At 34.4% G+C, this 25,362-nt stretch overlaps 3 protein-coding genes across 3 annotated transcripts; 2 read left to right on the forward strand and 1 right to left on the reverse strand.

Annotated features, from left to right (window-relative positions):
- The first annotated feature begins 691 nt into the window (after window positions 1–691).
- LOC122280474 lies at window positions 692–9,891 on the forward strand. Its single transcript, XM_043091376.1, has 12 exons — window positions 692–902; window positions 1,014–1,091; window positions 1,186–1,317; window positions 6,809–6,882; window positions 6,969–7,104; window positions 7,209–7,331; window positions 7,685–8,097; window positions 8,175–8,453; window positions 8,562–8,874; window positions 8,960–9,084; window positions 9,176–9,226; window positions 9,545–9,891. Exons 1-11 carry the CDS (start codon window positions 711–713, stop codon window positions 9,186–9,188), a joined length of 1,878 nt encoding a protein of 625 aa, XP_042947310.1. The 5' UTR covers window positions 692–710; the 3' UTR covers window positions 9,189–9,226; window positions 9,545–9,891.
- Window positions 9,892–10,489: 598 nt separating this feature from the next.
- LOC122282353 (putative invertase inhibitor) lies at window positions 10,490–12,775 on the forward strand. Its single transcript, XM_043094311.1, has 4 exons — window positions 10,490–10,503; window positions 10,845–10,865; window positions 11,747–11,865; window positions 12,157–12,775. Exons 1-4 carry the CDS (start codon window positions 10,490–10,492, stop codon window positions 12,684–12,686), a joined length of 684 nt encoding a protein of 227 aa, XP_042950245.1. The 3' UTR covers window positions 12,687–12,775.
- A 2,338-nt stretch (window positions 12,776–15,113) lies between these two features.
- Window positions 15,114–18,245, reverse strand: LOC122280442 (haloacid dehalogenase-like hydrolase domain-containing protein Sgpp). Its single transcript, XM_043091342.1, has 5 exons — window positions 18,013–18,245; window positions 16,501–16,615; window positions 15,901–16,052; window positions 15,567–15,828; window positions 15,114–15,471 (listed from the first exon to the last, which is right to left on the reverse strand). Exons 1-5 carry the CDS (start codon window positions 18,045–18,047, stop codon window positions 15,304–15,306), a joined length of 732 nt encoding a protein of 243 aa, XP_042947276.1. The 5' UTR covers window positions 18,048–18,245; the 3' UTR covers window positions 15,114–15,303.
- Window positions 18,246–25,362: the final 7,117 nt, after the last annotated feature.

The raw sequence follows: 25,362 nt of genomic DNA on the forward strand, positions 1-25,362 counted from the left end.
AGTGATAATTTTAAATTATTTGTTCGATCGAATTTTCTATTTTACGTTCGGTCAAACAATCTGACTAACGAATTCTTTATCTAACTTTCGTTTGAGAGATCTATTACAGAAAGGTATAGCAAAATTTTTATTTAATCGTTTTGTCAAATCACAAACCAAATTCCACTACGGATAATGATATATTTATTATTTTTTTATTATTATTTTATCATTTGTAATATATTTATTTTTTTATTATTTTTTTTTAAATATTTTTTTAACATCCTTAACCATTAAGAAAAAATTTAAAAAATATATAATTTTAGTAATAGTTACTTACTTAATCATTAAGTAAAAGAAAATTTTTAAAAAATAATGATATACTTACCACTCTTTTATCACTATTTTACTACTTGTAGTATATTTATTTTTTTATTATTATTTTTAAATATTTTTTTAACATCTTTAGTTATTAAAAAATATTTAAAAAATATATAATTTTAGTAATATTTATTTGCTTAATTATTAAGTAAAAGAAAAATTTTTTAAAAATTAAAAAAAAAGAAAAAAAAAAAGGAAAGAAAAGAAAAATCGACCTTTTTTGCTTTTCCTTCGTTCTCTTGACTTCCTTCTCCTTTATTCTTTTTTTACCTCGAGCATCATAGCTATCCTATAGGATGTTATAACTTTTTCTTATTATATTCGAACGGTACAAGGTGGCGAGTCCATTCATGGATGATGAACATGTTCCTTTTATCTTTATAATTTATTTCAGGCCATGCTCTCATGGGGGACCCAATGGGCGGCTCAAAAGACTCCCTGCACTGCTGCTGCAGCAGGTCAAGTCTCCGGCTTTAATAACTATAAGGGGCGCCCACCAACGCCCAGAATCAACCATGCTGACAGCACTGGAAATGATAGAGGTTTCAGCATTTCTTGACTCTTTTGGGTTTAAACTTTAATTAGAGAAGTTTTCTCGGAGCTGAGAGGATTTTCTCGAGCTGAAAGATTAAAAAAAACTGAGAAAAATGCAGGGAGGAGGGGAGGCACTCAATTTGCTGGTTGCTCTGACAGTGATCTGGGCTTTCGCTTATGTCTACTCCGACATCGATGTGCTGTCTCTGTATCCCTGTCTTTGAGTAAATCTGTTTGTGTTTTATTTGCTCTGGTAATGAGCTGACATGATTATTTGGCGATCCACTGTAGGTTCTAACTGAAACACTGTATGAGATACTAGATTTCTGCGTGGTAGTGGTGGTAACTATGCTTCTGGTGGTTCTTGTTTGGCTCTGGAGGGATACTATTCTTGAATTAAGCCGTGAAATGTCTCGTAACATTGTGAGTATCCTGAATTTTTCATTGTACTACGAAGCTTATATAATTTATAAGAACAATGATCCTTTTCATATTTAATTTATTATTTGATTTACACTGGCTAAGTGATATATTTTTAAGTAGCTGTTTGAACCAACCACTTAAATAAAAAATTACTTGAAATATAATAAGTAAATTAGCGTAACTGAAAATGATAAAATGTTTCTATTCATAATCAGATCTCACTTATGGCATCTGATTTTAATTTTATGTCTCTGTTCATTTAGTAAAAACTTTGAACAAATTAAGAGTAGTGTATTTATCATGTTTCTTTTGTGCAAACTCTACTGTTGATTACATGTTGAGGGAGAAGTTCATTTTAAAAATCTTTATCTTTAAACATCAGTCTAAAGTCATGTTGTTTTGTATGTGAGTCTGGACGTAATCATATTCGTCATACATTACTATATATATCATCCTTATTTTGGAACATCCATTTAAGTTTATAGGTAACGCTCAATCCATTGGCGCCCCTTTATCACGAGAGTAATTTGATAGTTTCGTGGTTGATGTTATGACATTCTATATTTTTGTGGTTATTGTATATATGTTTTTTATCACTTGACGTTACGCTACTACATGCATTAGCTTTTGAGCATGCTGATCATTTTTGGATCTAACGAATTTTATTTGTCTTGAGAGTATGTCTAATGTTATAGTTCTTTATGCATTTAATGTTTTCATGCTTACATTTCTTAAGAACGTGTTTCATTCACGATTCAAAACTTAGTTTAAGTCTACTTCTGGCTTAATAGACTGAAATGAGTTTTGGGTATATATATATATATATATATATATTTAGAGAGAGAGAGAGAGAGAGAGAGAGAGAGAGAGAGAGAGAGTTTGTTGTTTTGACTCGTGAAAGATTTTGTAATTTTTTTTTTTCTCTCTGAATTGTCAAAGGAGAGATTATTATTTTTTAGGCTGGCACTTCGGTATCAAGCAATACTTTGATATAATCTTAATTTTATAAATTAGATTTGATATTTAATTGTCCTAAATCTAGGTACTTTAAAATCTAAGGATAGTATGTGTTGATATCAATCTCGAACAGAGAGGCGTATGCAGAGTGGTCCAGGAAATCAATATAGAAGATTTCTTTGAACTTCAAATAGAGAAGCGTGAATGAGAAGTTGGTAGCAGAGGTTCGCAAATGGTAGGTTAATATGATAAATTTGATTTATATATAGGGCTGTATATAAACATGACTATTCAACAAGCCGCTCGAGATTAACTCAGTAAAATTCGAGTTTGTCGATTTGTTTATTAAATGAGTCATTAGTGATCACAAAATTATGATTGATTATTAAACAATACTACTTGTATAAAACTTAGCTGGATTCAAATAAGCTTGTATAAACTAGAATAACTTTGTATTTATTACTGTTTATAGTATTTTCTCTATATTTATAGTTAAAATATTTATTAATATTTGAAAAGATTAGAAGGTATCATGTTCATAATACTATATATTTTACTTAAATTCATATATAAATATAATCATTAATATATGTTTATATAAACTTTATGTAGAAACACATGGGACAAATACTTACTATATTCATTGATGTATCATCATATATATATACACTACATACAATTGACATTTATACCCTCACAGGTTACACTAATTATAACCATGCCCTCTAACACTCCCTCTCAAGCTGGGGCATATATATTATATAAACCCAGTTTGAAACAAATAAGGTTTAAACGACTACAACACAATGACTTAGTAAACATATCCACGGGCTGATCAGCAAACTTCACAAAAGGTGTAGAAATGTCACCACTTAGTATCTTATTGCGAATGAAGTGACAATTAATCTCTATGTGTTTAGTCCGTTCATGGAACATAGGATTAGAGGCAATATGCACTTCAGCTTGATTATCCCAAAATAGCTGAAGGAACCGAATCTCTTGGAGGAAGTGTTGCAGCCATGTCAGTTCACTAGTAGTGTGAGTCATATTTGGCTTTTGCTCTAGATCGAGCTACTATTGCTTATTTCATACTCTTCCATGTAACCAAGTTACCTCCCACAAAGGTACAATATCTAGTAGTAGATCTTCTATCTGAAGGAGATCTTGCTCAATTAGCATCTAAAAAGGTTTCAGCTTTGAGATGTCCATTTGGTCAATACAACAATCCAAGACTAGGAGCTCGCTTAAGATAACGAAGAATATGAATTACAGCATCCCAATGGGAGACCCTTGGCATTTATAGAAACAGAATCAGTACACTTACTGCATAAGATATGCCTAGTCTAGTGATAGTGAGATAATTTAATTTCTCAACAAGTTTTTGATACCTACCTGGATTTCCTAAAAACTCTCATTCCTCTTTCAAGAATGTATGATTTGGGTCCATAGGCAGTGTCAATAGGTCGTGCACCTAACATGCTAGTTCTTCCAGAAGGTCGAGTACATATTTCATCTGAGATAGGTTTGATACCCTTTTTAGATATACTGACTTCAATTCCATTGAAATATCTAAGCTTACCCAAGTATTTTGTCTAAAACTGATCATGTATAAACTATTTTAGTCTAGCAATTCCAGTAGAGTCGCTCCCAATAATTACAATGTCATCCACATATACAACCAACAAAATGTAACTTGCATCACTATGTAAGTGAAATACTGAGTGGTCTATTCCGCATCTACGAAGACTAAATGCCAATACAGCATCAGAGAACCTCCCAAACCATGCTTGAGGAGATTGTTTCAAACCATATAATGCCTTCTTTAACTTGCATAAAGTACCTTGATACTCTCCCTGAACAACAAATCCAGATGGTTGCTTCATATAAATTTCCTCATGCAAGTTGCCATGTGGAAATACATTTTTAGCATCCAACTTAAATAAGGGTTAATCTAAATTAGTAGCAAGAGAGATCAACACTCGAACAAAAGAGATTTTGGCAACTAGGGATAAGGTCTTCTCGTAATCAATGCCATAGGTTTGAGTGTAGCCCTTTGCAACCAAGTGGGCTTTCATACGTTCTAAAGTACCATCAGGATGAAATTTGATTGTATATACCCATTTATAGCCAACGGATTGTTTAACCAGTAGTAGTGGAACAAAATCCCATGTCCCGTTATGGTGAAGGACATCCATTTCATTTTTCATAGCAATCCTTCAACAGATGATGAGGGGGATGTAAGGGCTCGAATGGGTGACTATTGAACATCAAGATAATATAGACTACCAGCTTCATGCCTTGTACTAATCTTGTTTCCCGTCTTGAGATCCTGAAAAATACATGAAGAGGGATAAAAGGTCATTGAATATTGAAGATTTTGAGTAATCTTACTAATAGACAACAAATTAAAGAAAAACTAGGAGCATATAGAATAGACGATAAGGATATATAGTCAGTGAGTTTAATGGATCCAATGTCTGTAACTTTAGCAAGAAAACCATTATCAAGAGTGACACTTTTTAGAGATGTTACAGTATTTAGCTTAGATAAGGTAGAAGACAAACTAGTCAGATATTCATTAGCTCCTAAATTAATGATCCATGGATCTTGAATGGATGAGACAAGACATGAGGATGTTATACCTGAGTGGGTAAGAGTAGGTGGAAGATGAAGCCCATGTGCGACCCAAAAACTGCTCATACTCATCCTTCGATATACTAATCATATCTGGAGTTGGGTTGGAGCTTGTTGATTGTGATGTAGCATATTGGAAAATGGCCTGATTAGCAGACTCAAATAGTCTACCATGTAGATCCCAAAAATAGTCCACTGAATGGTTAGTGCGACCACAATGAGTGCACTTATGAGGCTCTCGACCTTGAGTGCGATTACCTTTGGTATCACGTCCCCCACGTGTACCTCTACCACCTTGGCTTCCATGCCCGCTAGGAGCAAACATAAGAGGCAGTCAAAGTGGATCTCTCACTAATCGGGGTCAGAAGACAATTGAGATCCTTGCCCAAATAACGTGGTACGTTGAAGTTAGAAGAACACATTAGGAAATAAAGGAAGTTGTGGACTTGCCAAAATTTGAGAACACATTAACTCGTATTCAGGTTTTAAACCAACAAGAAACCAAACAACATTAAACTTTTCACATTGTTGTAGCATATGTGAAACATCAGAAGTGATAGGTTGATACATCTTGAGTTCTTCACATATGCTCATCACTTGAGAATAATACTCTTCCAGGCGCAAAGTACCTTATTCTAATCCAAAGAACTACTTACATAGCTCATATTGTGTTCCTAGCACCCAAATACATATGTTTGAGATGGCTTCACACCTCTGGGTAGTGTCAAAATGGATCAAACTAAAGCAAATATTAGTCTCAATACTGGTCAACATCAAAGACAAGATTTGAGCATCCTCTTGCTCCCATTGAGCAAATGTAGAGTTATTTGAGTCAGGTTTGGATCAACCAAGTGGCTAGAAAGTCCCTTGCCTTTCAAAAATATTGTAGCAGATTTTGACCATAATGTATAGTTCTTTCCATCCAATTTCACGGAAGTCGTAGGCATATTAAAGTTTGGTGCAAGTGACTATGACTCAAATTTAGTTGCCATAGGCTCAGAAAAATATCACAATTATACTTGGAGATAGAAAATTCACATAGAATATGAAATATGTATGAAAGAGGGGGAATATGATCTGGAAACTAGAAACCCAACTCAATTACCTGAAAAATCAACCTGAATAACAAAATTTCGGCTCTGTATCAGACTAAATAGGTCTGTGTCGATTGAAACAGGCACGTATTGGCTCGGAATCGGGCCTGTATCAGCCGGTATCGACTCGTATTGGGTTTGTATCGATTTCGGCTTGTTGCTGTCCTTAAGAACACAGATTAGGTTATCCTAACCAAGAATAAGATATCTAGGTATTACCTTATCTGCGTTACCAAACAGGTATTATTCTGGATAGGAATAAACTCTTACTCCAGGTTTTGGATAGCCTATACCTGCAACCAAACACTTCGGGGCTTCAATTTTTCCGACGACAGAAAATGTCGATGATGATGGAAAATGTCCCAATAATCACATAAAATGTTAGCGAGTTCACCCCTGTCACCCAGTACCGGAGACGACAACGGAAACTCCCCGGAGACAACTTCAAACACTACGGGCTGCCGCCGATGAATTGAGAAGCCACAGGGATGCGCGGAAGATGACGGCGAACTCAGATTTCGGCATGAACCACAGTACACCACTTACCACAATCCGACAATAGGGAGCTCTGATACTATGTAGAAACACATGGGACAAATACTTACTTTATTCATTGATGTACCATTATATATATACACTACATGCAATTGACATTTATACTCTCACAGGTTACACTAATTACAATCATGCCTTCTAACAGTAAAGATATGAGCAAAAAGTTAAAAGTTGTTTGTCAAGATTAGTTAATCAATAATGATGTTGGCCCTGTGTTTGAGCACTTATTTTATGCTATGTTGTAATGTTAGGTGGGTCATTGTAGACTCAAATGGCGGCTCAGACGAGGGACTGTCCGATCGACTTCAATCAATAGCCGTAGCAGGTCAAGTTTTACCGACTTCTTTACTCGGCACTGCAGTAAATGAGTCGATGAGGACTGCATTTGTTAAATTTTGTCTTTAACTGCAGAAGTTTTCTCAGAGCAGAGAGGACATTCTCGAACCCAACAAAGCATGAGGAAATGCCAAGAATTAAGGAGGCAGTAAACGTTTTGGGGTCTCTGATAGTGATATGTTCTTTCACTTTTGTCTACTCCGATAGTGATGTACTGTCCCACTATCTCTCACTTTGCGTATATACATTTGAATGTGTGTGCGTGTGTGGATATATTTCTGTTATGACTAACGATTACAAACTCATCAACTGTAGGTTCTAAACAAGCTACTTGTATTTTGTTTGGTTGCCGTTGTAACTGGGCTTCTGGTAGCTCTTGCTCTCCAGACAGGGATGGACGCTTTACTCGATCTAAGTTGTGAAGTATTTAATAAAATTGTGAGTTTCATATATGTGAAGCAATTACAAACTAGATAATGTCTTTCAAATAATTACTATCACTAACAATGACTTTTGCTCAATTGCCTAATCCCCTTTGAGTGATATGGATGATTAAAATTTAACTTTCTTTTGATGTTATGCCTTCTAACAACCCCATATCAACTAGGAGAGCTAGTCTTAGTTCATAAAATGGGAATCACCAATATGGGCATCTATTATAAGTAAAGACTAGGGCATACATTTCAAGTTAATCATACTCAGCACTCTATGCATTCATTTGTGTGTATTACAATTCTATATCTGCAAATAAAAGTACTGTTTTTAATTTTGTAGTTATATAATTATTACAGGTTAAGAGTTCTGGAAATTTCATTCGACTGCTGGAACCAAGGGCATGCTACTCTCGTTGCCACTGCCATACCATAAGGGAAGAAACTAGTGGTTTCATGATTCAAAGACTGAAACATGATGTAGTGAAACGAATCCATGATGGAGTTTATCATGTCAATGTAGAGAACATAGGAGATGTCGTATATAATGTTGCACTTCGGGATAATTCAATAAGTAGAGAATCCTTCACTTTGGCAGCAGCATGCTCTAATGAATTTGTGTTGAAGAGTCTTTATTGTTTCTATCCGAACAGCAACCAAGTTTGCTATGCAATGGAGTACTACCAGCAAAGTCTTGAGCAGTGGTTGCAAGAGAATTCTCTCTTTGATCATCAAGTTAAAAATCTGAATCCAGAGTTTCTTCAGATTCTTAGGTAATAATTGGATTATTTGTTTTCTTGGATACCAAGTTTTAGAGTTTTACTTGTTTCCTTCTTCCTTATGTGGGTAGGGATGTTCTGAGGGGCATTGATTATCTCCACTCTGTGAAAAAGAGATGTCATCGAAATTTAAGTACATTAAATATTGTGATTGTAAATGGTCGGGCAAAGATTACAGGAATGGTGAATGATGCCTCAGCCTCAAAGACTAAGCAAGATGGTCATTTGGATTATAAGCACTTGGCCAAAGTTGTTAGGACTTGCTTTGGGAGCAAACAGCAAAACATTCCAACAGAACTTAAGTTGTTTCTTACCTATATTTCAAGATCAAAAGATTCAAAATCCAGCCGGTATGTGAATAGACTGCTTGAAACATCTTTGTATACATATACATGCATAAAAACATACATATATATGACCTGAAATAGCTACCTCTAACTTTTGCTGATCTGGTTCAGGTTGCTCAATATTGAAAATCATCCAATATTTCTATCCCCTTTACAAAGATTGTGCTACAGGGTGTCTGCTCATACTTTCTTGTATTTTGGAAATGCAAAAAAGTCCTTTAGGTTGACACTAAATGATGAGCTCCAAAAATGCAAGTGGAAGGACAAGGTTAAACTATTTAAGGGGGTGCTTGATCGCCATAAGGAATTGAAGCATTTGTCAAGTAAACAAAGGAAAAATTTCATGTATAAACAGTCTGCCATATCTTTTATGAGGTTTGCCAGAAATGTCATTGTGCATCTTAAGGACAATTTCAGTCAACATGTAAGTTAAATACTTGATCCAACATAGTCTGTAATTGAACTAATTATATATCTGTTTTTTGAATTATTGTTTTGTGGTGGTATAGTTAGAAAGCAAAAAATTGACAGCAGAAGAGGTCGACGAAGAGTTTAATAGATGCATGCCCGAGTTCATGCCCATCTTACATCAAGTCCTTGTTGACCATGGACATCTTATGATTGTACATGATGCGTAAGTGGGTGGTGATCAGACAGTTTAGTTGATTGTTTGTTTTATTTGGCCTGTCAACTTTGTGATAACTTGCTTTGATGATCTTTTGCAGGGTTCTCAAGTGAAACTAATAGGATATTTCTCAGAAATGGATATGATAGAGGTTTGTCAATGTTAATGCTTTGATTATCATATCACATTTATTTATTCTTTTACTTTTTTTCTGAGTGATGCTATATATACCACAACTTTCATTATAAGCATCATAGATAGCCCCAATTTTCTTATTGCCAGAATTTTACAGACATATATTGATGCTCGACATCAGAATTTTTTGTATAGTATTTCTTACCTCTGCTCATGCATGCTGCATATTTGTGTCTCTTTGACAGAACAAACTTGCTATTTGGCTAAATTCTTTCCTCGTGTGTATAATTAAAGCCTTTCCTCGTATATGTTCCTGATAGTAGTAAATCTGCAGGTGATCGATGTGATATTGTTCGGTGGTCGTTAAAGGGAGTGTGTATTAATAAATGTATAGCAACTGCTTTTGAACCTGTGTTTGTACAAGTTGTGTGTGTGTGTTTGTATGTATGTATGTGTGTGTGTGTGTGTGTGTGTGTATATATATATATATAGAGAGAGAGAGAGAGAGAGAGAGAGAGAGAGAGAGAGAGAGAGAGAGAGAGAGAGAGAGAGAGAGAGAGAGACGTGGTTTATTGTGCTTCTGGACATAGACGGCATATATGTATAGGGAAAAAGAGAGCCACCAGGTTGGGACCCAAATTTGGTTCCTTTAAGTGTATTTCATCATCTTCTTCTTCTTCTTCTTCTTTTTTAACATCTTTAAATATATTTTAAAAAAAATTAACATCATTAAAAAATACTTCCTTAATCTATAAGTAAAAAAAAAAAAAAAAAAAATTGCATCGGGACACCTACCCAATTTCGGTAGATTTAGCATTTTTGTAGGGAAAAAATATTGGTGAGCCTTTTCCTTTTGACTTATGTGATGGAACCGATTAAACTAACATTTTCTTTCCAAATCAGCCTTGTTTTGATCCAGAAAATAGGCTTGTTATATTGCCCTTGGAGAACATAAAATAAAATAAAGGAAAAATTTAGTTACAATCATAACTGCGTACTAATATATCTATCAATTTAATGTAATTGATCAAAAAGTAGATTTTTTTTTAAAAAATATTAATTTAAATTTTGAATATGAATGAATCAGTATTGATATATAGATTAATACGTGCCTTTGTTTGTACGTGATAAAATTTTAAAATAAAATATATGTGCTACAAGCTGGTTGGTGAATAAAAAAGCAAAAAACTTGTGCTACAAGTCGTTTTAATAGAGATTGGGCCCTTTTAGCTCAACTATAATTGGGTCCTGAACGGGCCATAGCCAGGGGTTGTTAAACATGACAGAATTTGGGTTCCTCCAAGCCCAAAGTCATACCAGACTGTTAAAAAGAAATATTTTTTTTTTATTATTTGGAGAAAAAAGGGTAGGATGGAAAACCCGAATAAAAGGGATACAGAAGGCGGAAAGCCATCGGTGGTGTGAAAGTTCAAGAAGGGGAAACTCCGAGGACAAAATCTACTTCTGTTTTACCTTACAGCGCTTCAATGGATACTTCCAAATGGTGAACTTCTAGGTAGCTTCCTCAAGCTGCAAACCCCGGCCCCTCCTGTACATGAAGGTCTTGATGAACCTATACATCTTACACTAAAAACAACATCCTGATTCCTGTATCAACAAAATATTCAACAAAGAAAGCAGTCTCTTCAAGCCATGTAAGTTTGTTTTTTGACCCAATAGTAGAAGAGAAGGAATAGTCTTTAAGAGAGATGTTTTGTCTTATCTAGGTACAAGAAAAGCCAATGGCAGCAAACTAGGAAGATTCCTATATATATAAAATGTTTTGTCGAAAGTGAATCTAGCTCCTTGAATATATATATGTATGCACAAGTTTAAGAAATGACTCCTCCTTTGTTGGTGGATTCTAATGTTCTCAAAATTTTGTACAGTAACTCGACCTTGATATAAGAGTCATAATTGACCTGCTAATGAATGGGATTCATTTCAGTCGTGACTAAGGAGCCCAATTATCCATTTATTCTTTCATATAAAGAGAAACAAAGGACAATGGAGTCCAATATATATTCCCTTGCACGATGTATAAAATATTCTTCATTTTGAATTCTGTCATCTCTAATCATATAAGACAACGTGTCATATCAGCTGGTGTAACTAAGAATGATTAAATTAAAGATAAAGGGTAACATTGGGCAAGAGTATGTACTACTTTTACTCGATGGTTTCTCCTTAGTTTCTTTGAACAAGATTATTGTGTACATTTTATCGAGTTGAGTTGCTGGAATTGTACAAGCCCACTTCAATGGTGACTTTCTGGGAAGCTTCTTTCCCATTCACAAGTTCTCTATACATACACCCACTTATATGTATGTGTGTGTATATATATATTCATAGATATATTCAGTATTCCCACTGCAAAACCTTTATAAGCAAGTTTCCCAATGTTTTGATATGACCAGATTTGTAAGAACGAATGTGTTCTGTAAAACATGAACGACAATGCATTGTTGCATGCATGCATGTAGCCCCTGGGGCCATATCTACCAAACCATCAATCCCTCTTCCTGTTATTTCCCAGACTGCAGGATTTGAAACCAAGATCCCATTTTTCCTATCGACAACAAAAGATATCCAACAAAGAAAGAAATAGTGGCATTTTCCTTTATGGCTTTCCAGGCAATTCTCCTCATCCTTTGTGTATGTGTTTATTTTTATTATTATTATTATTTCTAATGAGCCAAGAAATGTCTGCAATATAGTACAAAACTTAAAATTCATATTTTTTGTTTTCTGGTGAAAAGAGATAGTAGTAACTATCCAGGAATCTTCCTATATAAAATTCAGGAGTACCTCCATGTCCTATATATGTATATTTCATACACTGTTTGTCATGCAAGCTAGATAATTGACAAACTATCCTCCAATACAAAATGTGGCACTTTTCTCACTTCTCCTTCTTCTCTTTCTGCTGCCTCTACATTTTCCTAGTAATCATACCTCACCAAAAAGGCTCCAACATTGCTGCAACATCAGTTGATATAATCAACCAAACCTGCAAAACATGCGCCGATGAGTCTTACACTGTCGACTACATCTTCTGTTTAACCTCACTTCAAGTAATCCCGGTCAGCCATGTTACAAATCTTCACGGGCTAGCATTGATTGCAATGGAGTTAGCTCTGAGAAATGCTACCAACACAGTTTCAGGCATAAAGAAGTCGTTGAATGGCACAGCTTTTGATCCTTTTGCGTTGGCTTGCTTAGAGAATTGCTTGGAACTGTACTCGGGCAGTGTCAGGACAATTGTGGACTCCATTGGAGCGTTTGTGTCTGAGCATTATGTGATTGCTAAGGTGTGGTTGAGCACGGTTATGGAGGCAGTGGCAACGTGTGAGGAAGGGTTTGCAGAGAAGAAAGGTGAAGTGCCACCATTGACAAAGGAGAATTATGATCTCTTTCAATTATGTAACATTGCATTATGCATCATCCACTTGCTTACCCCTCCTCTTCCTCCTTAATTGGTTCTTGAAAGTATCTGTACTGTTTTCTTCTTTTGCTTAAAATATGTGAGTCCAGCTGCTACTCAACACGTGGCATTCTTTCATAACTTCCTCTGCTGAATGGCTTTTGCTCTTTACATTGCAATCAAAACCGTTAATAGATTATTTATAAGCTCCCTTTACACCATATGTAGCAACAATCTTATACACCAGGGAGTTTCTTAGGATCAATTCGGGAAACTGTAGGCGTTCCTTCAAGACCAACTTGAGTTATAGCTTTGATCTAAACGCCAATAAAAGGTAATACTTCTATTAAAAAAACCCCGTTGTTACATCATTCTATGAATCTATAACCCGAATAAAACAAAAATGTCCCAACAAAATGGATTTCCGCTAAAGGGTCGAATCATAGGTGCTACGGCGCAAGTCCCAAACTTTTAGTTGAGATTGACTTCGATACCATTTGTAATGACCTATGGAAAACTCACACTACCCTAAGCTTATATATTTTTAAAAAAATTAGTTAACGTTACAATTAGAGTTTATTTTAATGGTTATAAAGAATAAGAACTTTTCCCTTATCATGAAATCTCGCTCATTTTCCTAAATCAATTCCATGTATTACCAAATTAGTAGAAGAATTTGACGCCTTCATCCGATGTGTGGGATTTTGATTATATTTCACAATATGCTTGGTTTGAAAACTCATTAAAAAAAATAATAATAATAAAAAAAAAGGGTAGGGAATGGTGTTCTTAACCTGTATGTTAATGGTGTGCATGCAACTTTTTTATAATTATTTTTACAATTTTATTTTAAATATAGGGCGGTTATATAAAATCTGAAATTCAAATAAAAAAAGGTTAAATATTTTTGAATAAACAAGGCTATCACATTTATTTGTTGTAAAATAGCTTTATGAATATCATTATTCAACGAGGGGTGACATCTTAGGCTAGTTCTTGCAATTAGAAGAGAGGTTGTCAATCTTCGAATAACTTTTAGGTATGGTTTAGATAGCAAAAGTCTCATATCTCATCTCATTTTATCACATCTTATCTTAATATTCAAACATCACAAATATAAATACTTTTCAATTTTAAATCTTCAATTTTTTCATCTAATCCTTACCTAATCATTATATTTTTTCCAAACTTCCAAACAAAATACAAAAAATAGTTCCAACTTTTTCAAATATCAAAACAAAAATAATATTATAATAATATTTTAACTTTATAATATTTTTATTCAACTTTTTCTATCTCTCATTTATCAAAATCCTAGAATACATCTCAATTCAAACTATTTCATATTCATAAACTATTTTACTGTTTATTCATAAATTATCTTATCTCATCTCATTATTTAAACGAGACCTTAGTATTATGAGCATAACTGCTGAGGAAAAAAGCATAAGATATATGTGGAATTCTGTTATAAAAAGAACTAATCAAAGTTAAAATTTGAATACCAATTTACCAACGACTTTATTGTCGTAAGTAAAATATGAAATTTCATTTCTTCTATGAGTCGAGATATCACACAATAAGTCAAAAAACTTCTTATTTTCTTGAAATCCTGGATTTTCCTTTACTAAAAGAACTTCTCATAAGATATATATGACACTAACAATTGCTAGCTATGACTGTTATAGATGAATATCTATGGCTGTAAATGAATAGAGTCAATCAGCTCGTATATATATACTTGGTTCTAAACACTAATATTTGTTTAAATATTAAATGAGTTAAACTTATATAAGCTTGACTTGACTCAATTTAAATTCATGAACAAAACTCATATAAGCTGAACTAATCTCATTTGAGCTCAGAATGTAGTCTGCTTGGTCGCCAATTGTGCGTTCCATGGAAAAAAAAATCCTTTTCTTTTTTTGGTTGGGGGAATATTGGCCCGAGTATAACTATCAATTGCATGCATTTGTACTAATCCTTTAAAACAAGAGAAGGGAGGGGTCCTTAGGGGACAGGCTCGCTAGAATTCACATTCCAAGCACCTCATTTCCAGAGGTTTCAAATTTTCTTTCAAAGAAAGAAGTAATATACTACAAAAATTCGATGTTTTAGCTTCTATCTGCAATTCTCGCAATTATGGTTTTTCTACTTATAGAGCTCAGCATGGCACTGAGGGTCTATTAAAGTATTGGGCATTATATAATTTGCATGGCAATTACTTTCTGCAAACATTACCCAAAACTGCTCAGACATACATCGTAATTGCAAGGGTTCCAGCCTTGGTTAACCTCTTCTTCTGTTCTCTGAAGTTCTCTAGAAAAAGAAAGAAAGCATCTTGCTACATGCCAGCCTTCCCCCTTTCTTTTTCAGAGTAGGCCTCGTTTTGTTTTCAAGAACACATAAAGAAAGCAATACATGTCCACACTATATCATGTCAAAAGACAACATCATATCTCCATACAAGCACAAAAAATGGGGGCAATTAGCCTCATTGACATTAAGGTCAAAAGTTACTGTAAATTTATCATTGACCGAACAATAATGTATTGATTGCAGTTAAAGCAGCTTAAGGTGGAGGACCAAAGGGCTCATCTAAAACAGAAATTATTTTGGGTTTGGCAAGGGTTTTTATAAATATTTGAAGATGAAACTATAGGAGTACCTCATTTCTTATCAAGTTCTTCAAGAGCTGCCCATAATTTTGGGTCTTCGTAATCCTTGATAAGGAAGGCAGGCTTTGCTTCCATCAGAAAGTGTTCTGGATTTCTGGTAGTTAGACCAACAACCGGCATCCCAGCTGCCACTCCAGCCTTAATTCCTGAAACAGAATCCTAGCAGAGCAGAAAAAAGGAAAAAGAAATCAAAATCACTGGGAGCACCCAATAGAATTAATTCTGAAAGTACATGACCGGCGAAGAGAGCAGACCTCGAACACAAAAGTGTGATCCTTTGATACATTTAGTATTTCAAGAGCCTTCAAGTAGGGATCTGGGTATGGCTTGGCACGCTCGCATTCACCTCCGAGAATAAGAGCATCAAAAAAATCTGACAGACCAAGCTTTGAAATCATGAGTTCAGCATTTGGTCTTGGAGCATTGGTAACTGCAGCCAGTTTCAACCCCCGATCTTCAATCCATTTTTTCACTTTATATAGGCCATCCACAGGCTTCAATTGTTCTTCAGCCAATCTGTGTTGTTTCAGCAAATAAATTATATCGTTTCTGCTTGAAAGAAACTCCAATTAGAGAAGTAGAGTGTACCTCCGAAACATAGCTTCCTTATCATCTACGAACTTCAAGCCCTGTGGAACATCATCAGGGAAGAGTAATGCAGCAATGTCATCATTATGCTTGCCAGCAATATTCTCGACAAAGAATTCCTCAGGAATTGGAACTCCTCCATTAAAACCAATCTGTAGACCACCACAATTTCTGTTAATCCTCCGTAATTATTGTCTAAATGGTACAAATGACCTTTGTTAAACAACTATGTGCAATGGCATTTTTGTCATGGAGAATTTTGTCCTGATTTTAAGTTCATACAAAGGAGGAGCATTTTTTAATGACATGGAACCTCATCAAGGTAAGGCCCTTCGCACCCACCCCTGGAGAGTAAACCCTGGATTCACAACCTCAGCCACCAAAATTGTGAATCAAGTAATCCAGGGAAACTCCTAGAGTGGAATCAAACCAAAGATATATGAGCCCACCTTTTGAACACTAAGATATTCCCTGAATTTTTCTTGTGAATAAATCAATGTCCTTTTTGGCATGAAAGAATGTCATTTACAAAATATAGAAACTTGAGAATAGATATATCAATATTTTTGAGATAATCTTTCTCTGTTTTAATAAGTCTACCTCTTGAAGCATTTCTCGGAAGGCATAATAGTGGAGTGGATCTGAATCACATAAAGTTCCATCTACATCAAATAGTACTGCTTGAAGAGGAGCAAGTGCAGCGAGAGAACTTTTGCTGGTTACACAAAATGAAGATTAGGAAACAGTACAAACCAGAGACATTTTGTAATAATTTAAAAAAAAAAAATTACTATAATTGGAAGCACAGCTTATCAAGAGTGCAATAACCAGCAACTAATCTTCATGTATTGCAGGGGAACTATTGGATGGCCGTTCAAAATAAAATATTATGCTGCTTGGTAGACAACTACACCCTTATACAGAAGACATGATATTATCAAGGCATAAAACTTGTCAACAATTGCCAGAGAAGTGCTAATATTAAACATCTTATAATTTTCAGTTGCCCAACCTACAAAACCTACAAAGACTTCCCATCTAATGGTTGAACATTCACACGGGAAGAAAACTACCACACCTCAAAATGTAAGATAATAAGATGTCACTCAAAATAAAATTGAATCATTTCAGTTCCCTTAAGTACTTGAAATACATATCCCCAATTTCCATGCAAACACAACTGACAATTAACAATTGTCTTTTGTGCATAAACAATCAGCAGCTATCATAGATATTTAGGAATATAGATACTTGTACTCATCCATGAACCCGGTAAAGTCTCTATTAATGTATTACTAACTATAAATCTGTAAATCTGTAACTTTCCATAATAGTTCAAAAAATAAAATAAAATAACGAGAGATGATGATGATAAAGTTGGTCAATTAAGGAGATTTAAATCCTGACATTTTAGCAACTATGCAAAACATCAGTTGAGTATTAACCATAGTTAGTAGCCAGCATTTTATATGCAATCAACTACGTCGGGGACCTTACACATTCACGAGCAGAGCAAACTAATCCACGTCTATATATAGCATGAGAACAATGATGAGCATTAACAGAGTGAAAGACTGAATTTTACAATAACAGTATAAAAAAGAAAGACAGGCCTTTGTCGACTGAATTCAAGCGGATGGCATGAAGAGAATACGCAAGTAACACTTCCCACAAAACACGTTTGATCGAAAAAAATTTCTCAACAAGCCCACTATTTCAAACAAATCGAAAGTAAAATCTCACATGCACAAAATAACAAATTTCTGGATTTTGATGAAACAAAATAGAACCATATCCAGACTACAGGAATTTCTTACCCGTTAGCATTAGCGCAATCATATCCAGAACGAAAAAGAAACCAAAAGATCACGTGATGGACTCGAGAACAATCAAATGACACATACGGTACCACAAGATATGCAGGAGAATGCAAAAACGAAACAGCTACCAAATATAAGGACTCGATAATGCATTGTAACAAGACTCCTAAAACTTGTCCATCAATGGCAGCGTGTAGCATAACTGATGAGGAATAAGAACAACCCAGATCATATTTGCTGCCATTTTCCAAGAAAGATCGCATCAAAGCACAAAAAGAGTCAGAAACCTTACCTCTCCACAGAACTTTCACCGTTTGGGGTTGTCATGGTTTTTGGGTCTGAGGTCGAAGATTATGCAAGGATTTCTTTGCCAATAATTGTTTGGAGAAATGGGCACTTGGGAGCCGAGCGGAGAAGACGTGGGGAAGAAATATGAGGCGGAATAATTTAATAGGAATAAACAGGGAATCTACCAGAGAATCAATTGTGATGGCGGAGGCTGGCTCCTTTTTCTATTTCTTTATTGTTTAGTTGGGAATAAAAAGTTCTATTTGCACTCCTCACTCTATGTAATATAGAAATAATGGCATTGATAAGTAAAAAAAATTTAATTAATTTAAAAAAATTAAAATTAAAATTAAAAATATAAAGAAAAATATAACATATATGAATGATAAGTAGCTCATTCCCCATTGTGCGATATCTTGCCCCGACTTTCAATAACAAAATATCCGACCAGATCAGATCTTTTCTCTCACAAAGTTAATGAAGGAAAAAGTTGGAGCCCTCGCCGCCTCGGTAGACCGGGAGATGGTTGGGTTGGTAATATAAAATTAAATTACTTTATTTTATATAATTTTTATATTTTTTTAAATTTTTATATAAAATATAATAAATGATTTAATTTTTTAAAATTTTATAATAATATTTTATTTAATTTTTAACAAAATATTTTATCTGAATTGCGTAACCAACTTAATTTGAAAAGTTCAAAAAATATTTTTGAGATACACATTTTTTTTTAAGATTTAAAAGATGGTTATATTTCATTCCAATTCAAAAGTTGAGAAAATTGTCTTTACCATGAGTTATTGCTCATTTTTTATTTTATATCTTAAGCGGGGAATCAAATGAAATGAAAAATTTATAAGGAAAATAATAGTATGTCCCATGAGTTTGCTCTCTCGTTTTAATAGTTCATGTATCTAATTTTTTTTTAATGATTAAGAAAATGACTATTAGTGTATTTGTGTATTTTTTATTTTTAAAAAATATTTAGAGATGTTTAATAAATGTGAAAAAGAAAAAAGAAAAAAATTAAAATGTACAATTTGCACTATAGGGTAAGCTCAACAGTCAAAGCTAGGTGGCACGTAAACTCAATCTATAAATAGTAATAAAATAATTTGTAAATATTTGTAAAATAATTTGATTATGATATTTTATTGAGTTTTGGAAAAGCAAAATAAAAATATTATAAAATAAAAAATAGTGTTAAAATATAATATTTTTAATATTATTTTTATTTTAAAATTTGAAAATGTGGATTTTTTTTTTTATATTTTGTTTGGAAGTTTAAAAAAATTGTAATGATTAAATGAAAATTTTGAATATTTGAAATTAAAAAATATTTATATTTGAGTGATGTTTAGAAAGAAAATAAGATAAAATGAAATGAGATGAGATAGATTTCCAGTTTAAAAAAATTAAGGTATAAAAAGTATTAATTCGTACCTAAAATTGAAGTACGTTTCACTCAACACCATTTATTCAAATCGTACGTGAAGATTTAAGATTGTCTCAAGTGACCAATATTAAAAAATAAAAATAAAAATAAAATGTGTGTTATAAAATTAAAAGAGAAATGATATTACAATAGAAAACTTTAAAGTGTTATTCAAACACTCAAAATTATTTCTATCACTAAAATCTTAATATGTACAAAACAACCCATGTATATATAGAAGCATATAGGTTTTGATGTTAAGTTGGTTTACAACACTTCTCCTTAGATGACCACCTATAAAGAATATGCATCGCTAAAACCTTGCCAAGGAAAAAATCAGTTGAAAAAAATCAATGACGAAAGAAAAATAGTACAGTATTCATGTGTATTGTTAAGTACTTTATGATTGCCTTATTAAAGTCTTGCAAAAGAAAACTCAATTAGACAAAACCTTAGCAAAGGAAAAAAAGTACAATCAGCATAAGTCTTCAAGATATTTACTCATCTTAAAAAGTGTATAATAATAAGTTTTTAGTTTTTGCATTCCAATGTTCTGTAGAATCTTCTTAAATGTTACAGTTGATAATGCCTCAGTGAATAAATCTGTCAGATTATCATTTGATCGTATCTGTTTGACATTAATTTCACATTTCTCCGGAAGTTCATGGGTATAAAAGAATTTAGGTGAAATATATTTAGTTCTGTCACATTTGATATATGCTCCTCCGATTTGAGTAATACAAGCAGCATTATCTTCATATAAAATTGTTGGGTTATCATTGATCACAAGAAGACCACATTTTTCTTAAATATGTTGAATCACTAATTTTTGCTAAATACATTCTCGACCTGCCTCATGAATTGCAATAATCTCTGAGTGATTTGAAGATGTAGCAGATAGTGTTTGCTTGACAGATCTCCATGATATAGCAGAATTTTCATAAGTAAATACGTATCCAGTTTGAGATCTACCTTTGTGTGGATTTAAAAGATAACCTGCATCCGCATATTCAACTAATTGTAAACTTGATCTATGTTGATAAAATAATTCCATATCAACCGTACCTCGGAGGTAACGAGTGACATGTTTAATACCATTCCAATGTCTTAGAGTTGATGCAGAACTATATCTTATAAGTACATTAATTGAAAATGCAATATCAGGCCGAGTGTAATTAGCAAGATACATCAAGGCTCCAATTGCACTGAGATAAGGTACTTCATGACCAAGAATTTCTTCATCTTCTTCACAAGAATGAAATAGATTTTTTTGCACATCAAATAATCGAACAACTATTAGAGTACTGATGCTATGAGTTTTATCCATATAAAAGTGTTTCAAAACTTTCTCTATATAAGTTGACTGATAAATGAGATTTCCATTTTGCAAATGCTCGAGTTGCAAGCCGAGACAAAATTTCATTTTACTAAAATCTTTCATTTCAAATTCATTATTTAAATATGTAGCTGTTCTTGTAATCTCTTCAGGAATTCTAACAAAATTTAGATCATCAATATAACCCGCAATAATAATAAATCCAGAATCTGATTTCTTAATAAAAACACATGGGCATATTGAATTATTCTCAAATCCTTCTTTTAATATATATTCACTACAGTGTTTATATCACATGCATCTGGATTGCTTTAACCCATATAAAGATCTTTGAAGTTTGATAGAATATATATTTCTGGATGTACTCAGATTAGAAGCTTTAGACATTTTATCTCTTTCAGGGATTTTCATATATATATATATGTGTGTGTGTGTGTGTGTGTGTCATAATCCAATGATCCATATAAATATGCAGTGACCACATTCAACAACTGCATATCCAATCTTTTTGTAACTACTAAACTAATAAAATTCTGAATGTAATTGCATCCATAACAGGAGAGTATGTTTCCTTATAATCAATCCCTAGTTTTTGCAGGAAATCTCGTGCAACAAGTCGTGTTTTGTACTGCACAATTTCATTACTCCCATTACGCTTTTGTATAAATACTCATTTATATCTAACAGACATTACATCATTTGGTGTTTGTACAATAGGTCTAAAGACATCTTGCTTTGCTAGCGAGTTTGATTCAACTTCAATAGCTGCTTTTAATTTTGGCCAATTACTTCTACGTCGACATTCTTCGACAGTTCTTGACTTACTTTTTTATTACTTCTGGCAACCTCAAAAGCCATCTTATATGAAAATATGTTGTCGACAACAGTTTTATTGCTATACAAAATTTCTTCAGCACTCATGAAATGTATTGAGATCTCGTTATTTTGATATACATGTCCCTCTTCAAGAGAAGATATTTCATGAAATACCTTTTCAGGAGATTCTTTTTAAGGTGATTTAATCTTTTTAGGAGCATTAATTGCTCCTGTGGCCTGTGTTGTGGGTATGGGCTCTTTAGGAGCACTAAATTTATTTATTTTTATCTTTTGTGGAATTTTATCCTTTGCACCAATAGGCCGTCCACGCTCCAGGCTTGTTTTAGACTCACCTATTGTTGTTTTGGCAAATTGTCCTTTAGGGACTGCAATCCTTGTTGGAATATTAACTATAGTAATATGTGACTTTACCACACTTTTATTATCAGTAAATATATCTGGTAATTGATTTGTAACACATTGCAAATGAATACTCTTTTGAATCTCTAGTTTACATTCATTTGTATGATAATCAAATTGGGAAAGGGCTTTATTTTTCTAAGTAATTTCCTATCATACTTTAGGCATCGACTTCTAGTTACCCAATGTTAAAAAAATGAATTCGTCAAAATGACAATCTTCAAAATGTGCCTTAAACATATTCCCTATAAGACGTTCAAGGTATTTAATAATAGATAGATAATCAAACCCAACATATATCTCATGTCTACGTTGAGGACCCATTTTGTATGTTGTGGAGGTGCGATTGAAACATATACAGTACATCAAAAAACACAAAGATAAGAAATATTTGGTTGTTGACCAAATGCAAGCTGTAATGGAGAATATTTGTGATATGCTGATAGTCTAACCCGAATCAATGATACTACATGAAGTATAGCATGTCCCCAAGCAGAAATAGGAAGTTTTGATTTAATAAGTAAAGGTCGAACAATTAGTTGAATCCTTTTGATTAATGATTCAGCTAAACCATTTTGAGTGTGTGTGCGGGCAACTGGATATTCAACATCTATTACTATTGACATGCAATAGTTATCAAAAGCTTGAGATTTCCATTCACCTGCATTATCCAATTGAATAGTTTTAATTGAATAGTCAGGGAATTGTACTCATAGTTTAATTATTTGGAAAAAAAAAGTTTAGCAAATGCAACATTTTTAGTGGAAAGTAGACAAACATGTGACCATCAACTTGATGCATCAATTAAAACAAAAAAAATATCTAAATGGTCCACTTCATAGTTGAATAGGCCCACATATATCCTATGAATCATTTGTAAAAATGATGGAGATTCAATAACAACCTTTGAGAGAGATAGTTTGATAATCAATTTACCTTGGGAACAAGCAGAGCACGTATATTTATTGGGTAAGATAATCTTCTGATTCTTTAGACGATGTTCATACGAATTATCAATTATTTGTCTCATTATTATTGATCTCGAATGTCCAAGGTGATCATGTCAAATCATAAATACTTTGGGGTCAATACACTTCTGGTACATTACCACATGTGATTCAATTGCTCTCATTTATGAGAATGGTGGGCGAGGAGTCATAGGAGACTTTAATGAAGTGCTCTTCAATGATGAGAAAGAGGGGGGAATCCCAGGAGTGAAAACCTTAGGATACTGTTTAGATCCATAATGGAGGAAGGGAATTTGTATGATCTGGGTTGGACAGGTAATAAGTTCACCTGGAAACATTCACAAGGGAGAGACTTGATAGAGCCAAAGCAAATGATGAGTGGAAATCCTAGCACCCTGTGCATTCAGTAGAGACCCTTTCATCCATATGTTCTGATCACAGCCCCATACTGCTGAATTGCAATATTGAGAGGTGCTCAGTTCAAAGATGCTTTTACTCCTTCAAGTATGAGGCCAGTTGGAATAAGAGGGAGGGTTGTAGTGAAGTAGTAGCTGAGGCATGGAGAAAAAACAATGGGAGGGGGAGTGATCTAGAAAGGGTGATGAGCAAGTTGAAAATCACATAGAAAAAGCTTAGACAATGGAGTGGGGAGCTAGATAGGGAGAGACTAGAAGCCATAAGAGAGAAGACTCACCTGCTGAATATGTTATAGAGGTGTGTAGGGCCTAGAAATGTAAAAGAACAAAAATAGCTACAACAAGAACTCGATTTTTTGTTAAATAAAAAAGACACAAGGTGGAAACAAAGAGCAAAGAGGCATTGGTTGATTGGGGGTGACAAAAATACAAAATATTACCATGCATGTGTGAACCAAAGAAGGAAGAAAAACACCATCAAAAGGGTGATTGACATGTATAGCACATAATTGAATGACAAGGGAGCAATAGCAGCAGGTTTCAAAGCCCACTTTATAGCAGTATACCAGTCCACATAGCCTAAATTAGAGTGTATTGACCAATGCCTGCAGGAGATAGAACAAAGGGTAATGGTTGAGATGAAAAATAAGCTGGAAAAGAGGTTCACAGTTAAAGAGGTGGAGATGGCATTAAAGCAAATGTCCCATTTTAAATCACCAGGATCCGATGGCTTTAGTGCAGGTTTCTACCAAGAACATTGGAAGATTATGGGGCAGGATGTTCTCTAGCAATACTGGAGTTCTTAAATTCTAGAAGGATGCTATGGGAATTAAACCATACTCATATTGTGCTAATTCCCAAGGTAAACTCTCCAAAATCTGTCCATGAATTCAGAACAATATCTCTGTGTAACGTAGCCTACAAATTGATCTCCAAAGTAATGACAAATAGAATGAAAGGAGTGTTGGAGAAGGTGATCTCTTGGAACCAGAGTGCATTCATTCCTAATAGGCCCATAACTGATAATATAATGGTAGCCTACGAGGTACTCCACACCATGCATTCAAAGAAGAAAGGAAGAGAGGGATCCATGGCCATCAAGCTAGACATGTCAAAGGCCTATTGTGATGACCCGCTTTTGCGTGTATTTTCACTGAAGGGTTGTTTTTATTTTAATTAATATATTAGTTTATTTATTTTAATTTATTGCGTTTGAAATTGGTTTTTAATTTATTGGATGTTGTGTTTTATTTATTTATTTGTTTTACGGTTTTTTAATCTCTTTCTCGGCGGTTTGTTTTTGTTGTCCGGAGTGAGGATTGGACCTCATTTCTTCCTACATCTCTTTTTCTTCCTTTTTCCTTTTTTCCCTTTTTCTCTTTTCTTTTTCTTCTTTCTTTTTCTTTTTCTTTTTTTTCTTCTTTCTTCTTCTTTTCTTCTTTCTTCCCGCGTTCCGTCGACCCTCTCTCTCTCCTCTCCCACGCCGTAACCAGCTCAGCCCCTCGACCCAATGCCGTCCGGCCGCCGTGTGGCACACCGCCCCCACCGGTTGAAGGCTCTCCCTCCGGCGCACCTCCCCACCGAACCTCAGCCCCATCAGGCTAGCCGCTTGGCCGGAAAACGCCCTTGAAGCCCCACGGATTTTGCCCCGATCCGCCGCCGTCGCTCCACCTCCGGCCACCACTTCTTCACCACTTCATCACCGGTCCCTTGCCATCCTAACCCACCCATTTTTGGCCCCTAATAGCCACCGAAACAGCTCACACGAGTTAGCTTTCCATTTTGGGAAATCCGGCCTCCCTCCACCATTTTCGCCGCCACCCATGGCCAACCACCACTTCCAATAGCTTCATAATCATCCTTAGACCATTCTCTATCAATCCCAAGCCTGGGTTTGTCCCCGTTCAAAAGTGGGTATTTTACAACCCACGGCCACAGTGAATTTTCACTGTTACGTTAC

The sequence above is a fragment of the Carya illinoinensis genome, chromosome 11 (genome assembly GCF_018687715.1).
Source record: "Carya illinoinensis cultivar Pawnee chromosome 11, C.illinoinensisPawnee_v1, whole genome shotgun sequence".
Taxonomy (NCBI): domain Eukaryota; kingdom Viridiplantae; phylum Streptophyta; class Magnoliopsida; order Fagales; family Juglandaceae; genus Carya; species Carya illinoinensis.

What these genes read in the sequence shown, in the direction of transcription:
- LOC122280474 (XM_043091376.1), top strand. Translation starts at nt 711, where the DNA reads ATGGATGATGAACATGTTCCTTTTATCTTTATAATTTATTTCAGGCCA. An exon ending in GTGAAGTATTTAATAAAATT is followed by an intron (nt 7,332 to 7,684) that starts GTGAGTTTCATA and finishes TAATTATTACAG; the next exon opens with GTTAAGAGTTCTGGAAATTT. An exon ending in GAGTTTCTTCAGATTCTTAG is followed by an intron (nt 8,098 to 8,174) that starts GTAATAATTGGA and finishes TTATGTGGGTAG; the next exon opens with GGATGTTCTGAGGGGCATTG.
- LOC122282353 (XM_043094311.1), top strand. An exon ending in AAGCAGTCTCTTCAAGCCAT is followed by an intron (nt 10,866 to 11,746) that starts GTAAGTTTGTTT and finishes GTTATTTCCCAG; the next exon opens with ACTGCAGGATTTGAAACCAA. An exon ending in CAATTCTCCTCATCCTTTGT is followed by an intron (nt 11,866 to 12,156) that starts GTATGTGTTTAT and finishes ACATTTTCCTAG; the next exon opens with TAATCATACCTCACCAAAAA.
- LOC122280442 (XM_043091342.1), bottom strand. Translation starts at nt 18,047, where the DNA reads ATGACAACCCCAAACGGTGAAAGTTCTGTGGAGAG. An exon ending in AAGGAAGCTATGTTTCGGAG is followed by an intron (nt 15,829 to 15,900) that starts GTACACTCTACT and finishes GAAACAACACAG; the next exon opens with ATTGGCTGAAGAACAATTGA. An exon ending in ATCACACTTTTGTGTTCGAG is followed by an intron (nt 15,472 to 15,566) that starts GTCTGCTCTCTT and finishes CTGCTCTGCTAG; the next exon opens with GATTCTGTTTCAGGAATTAA.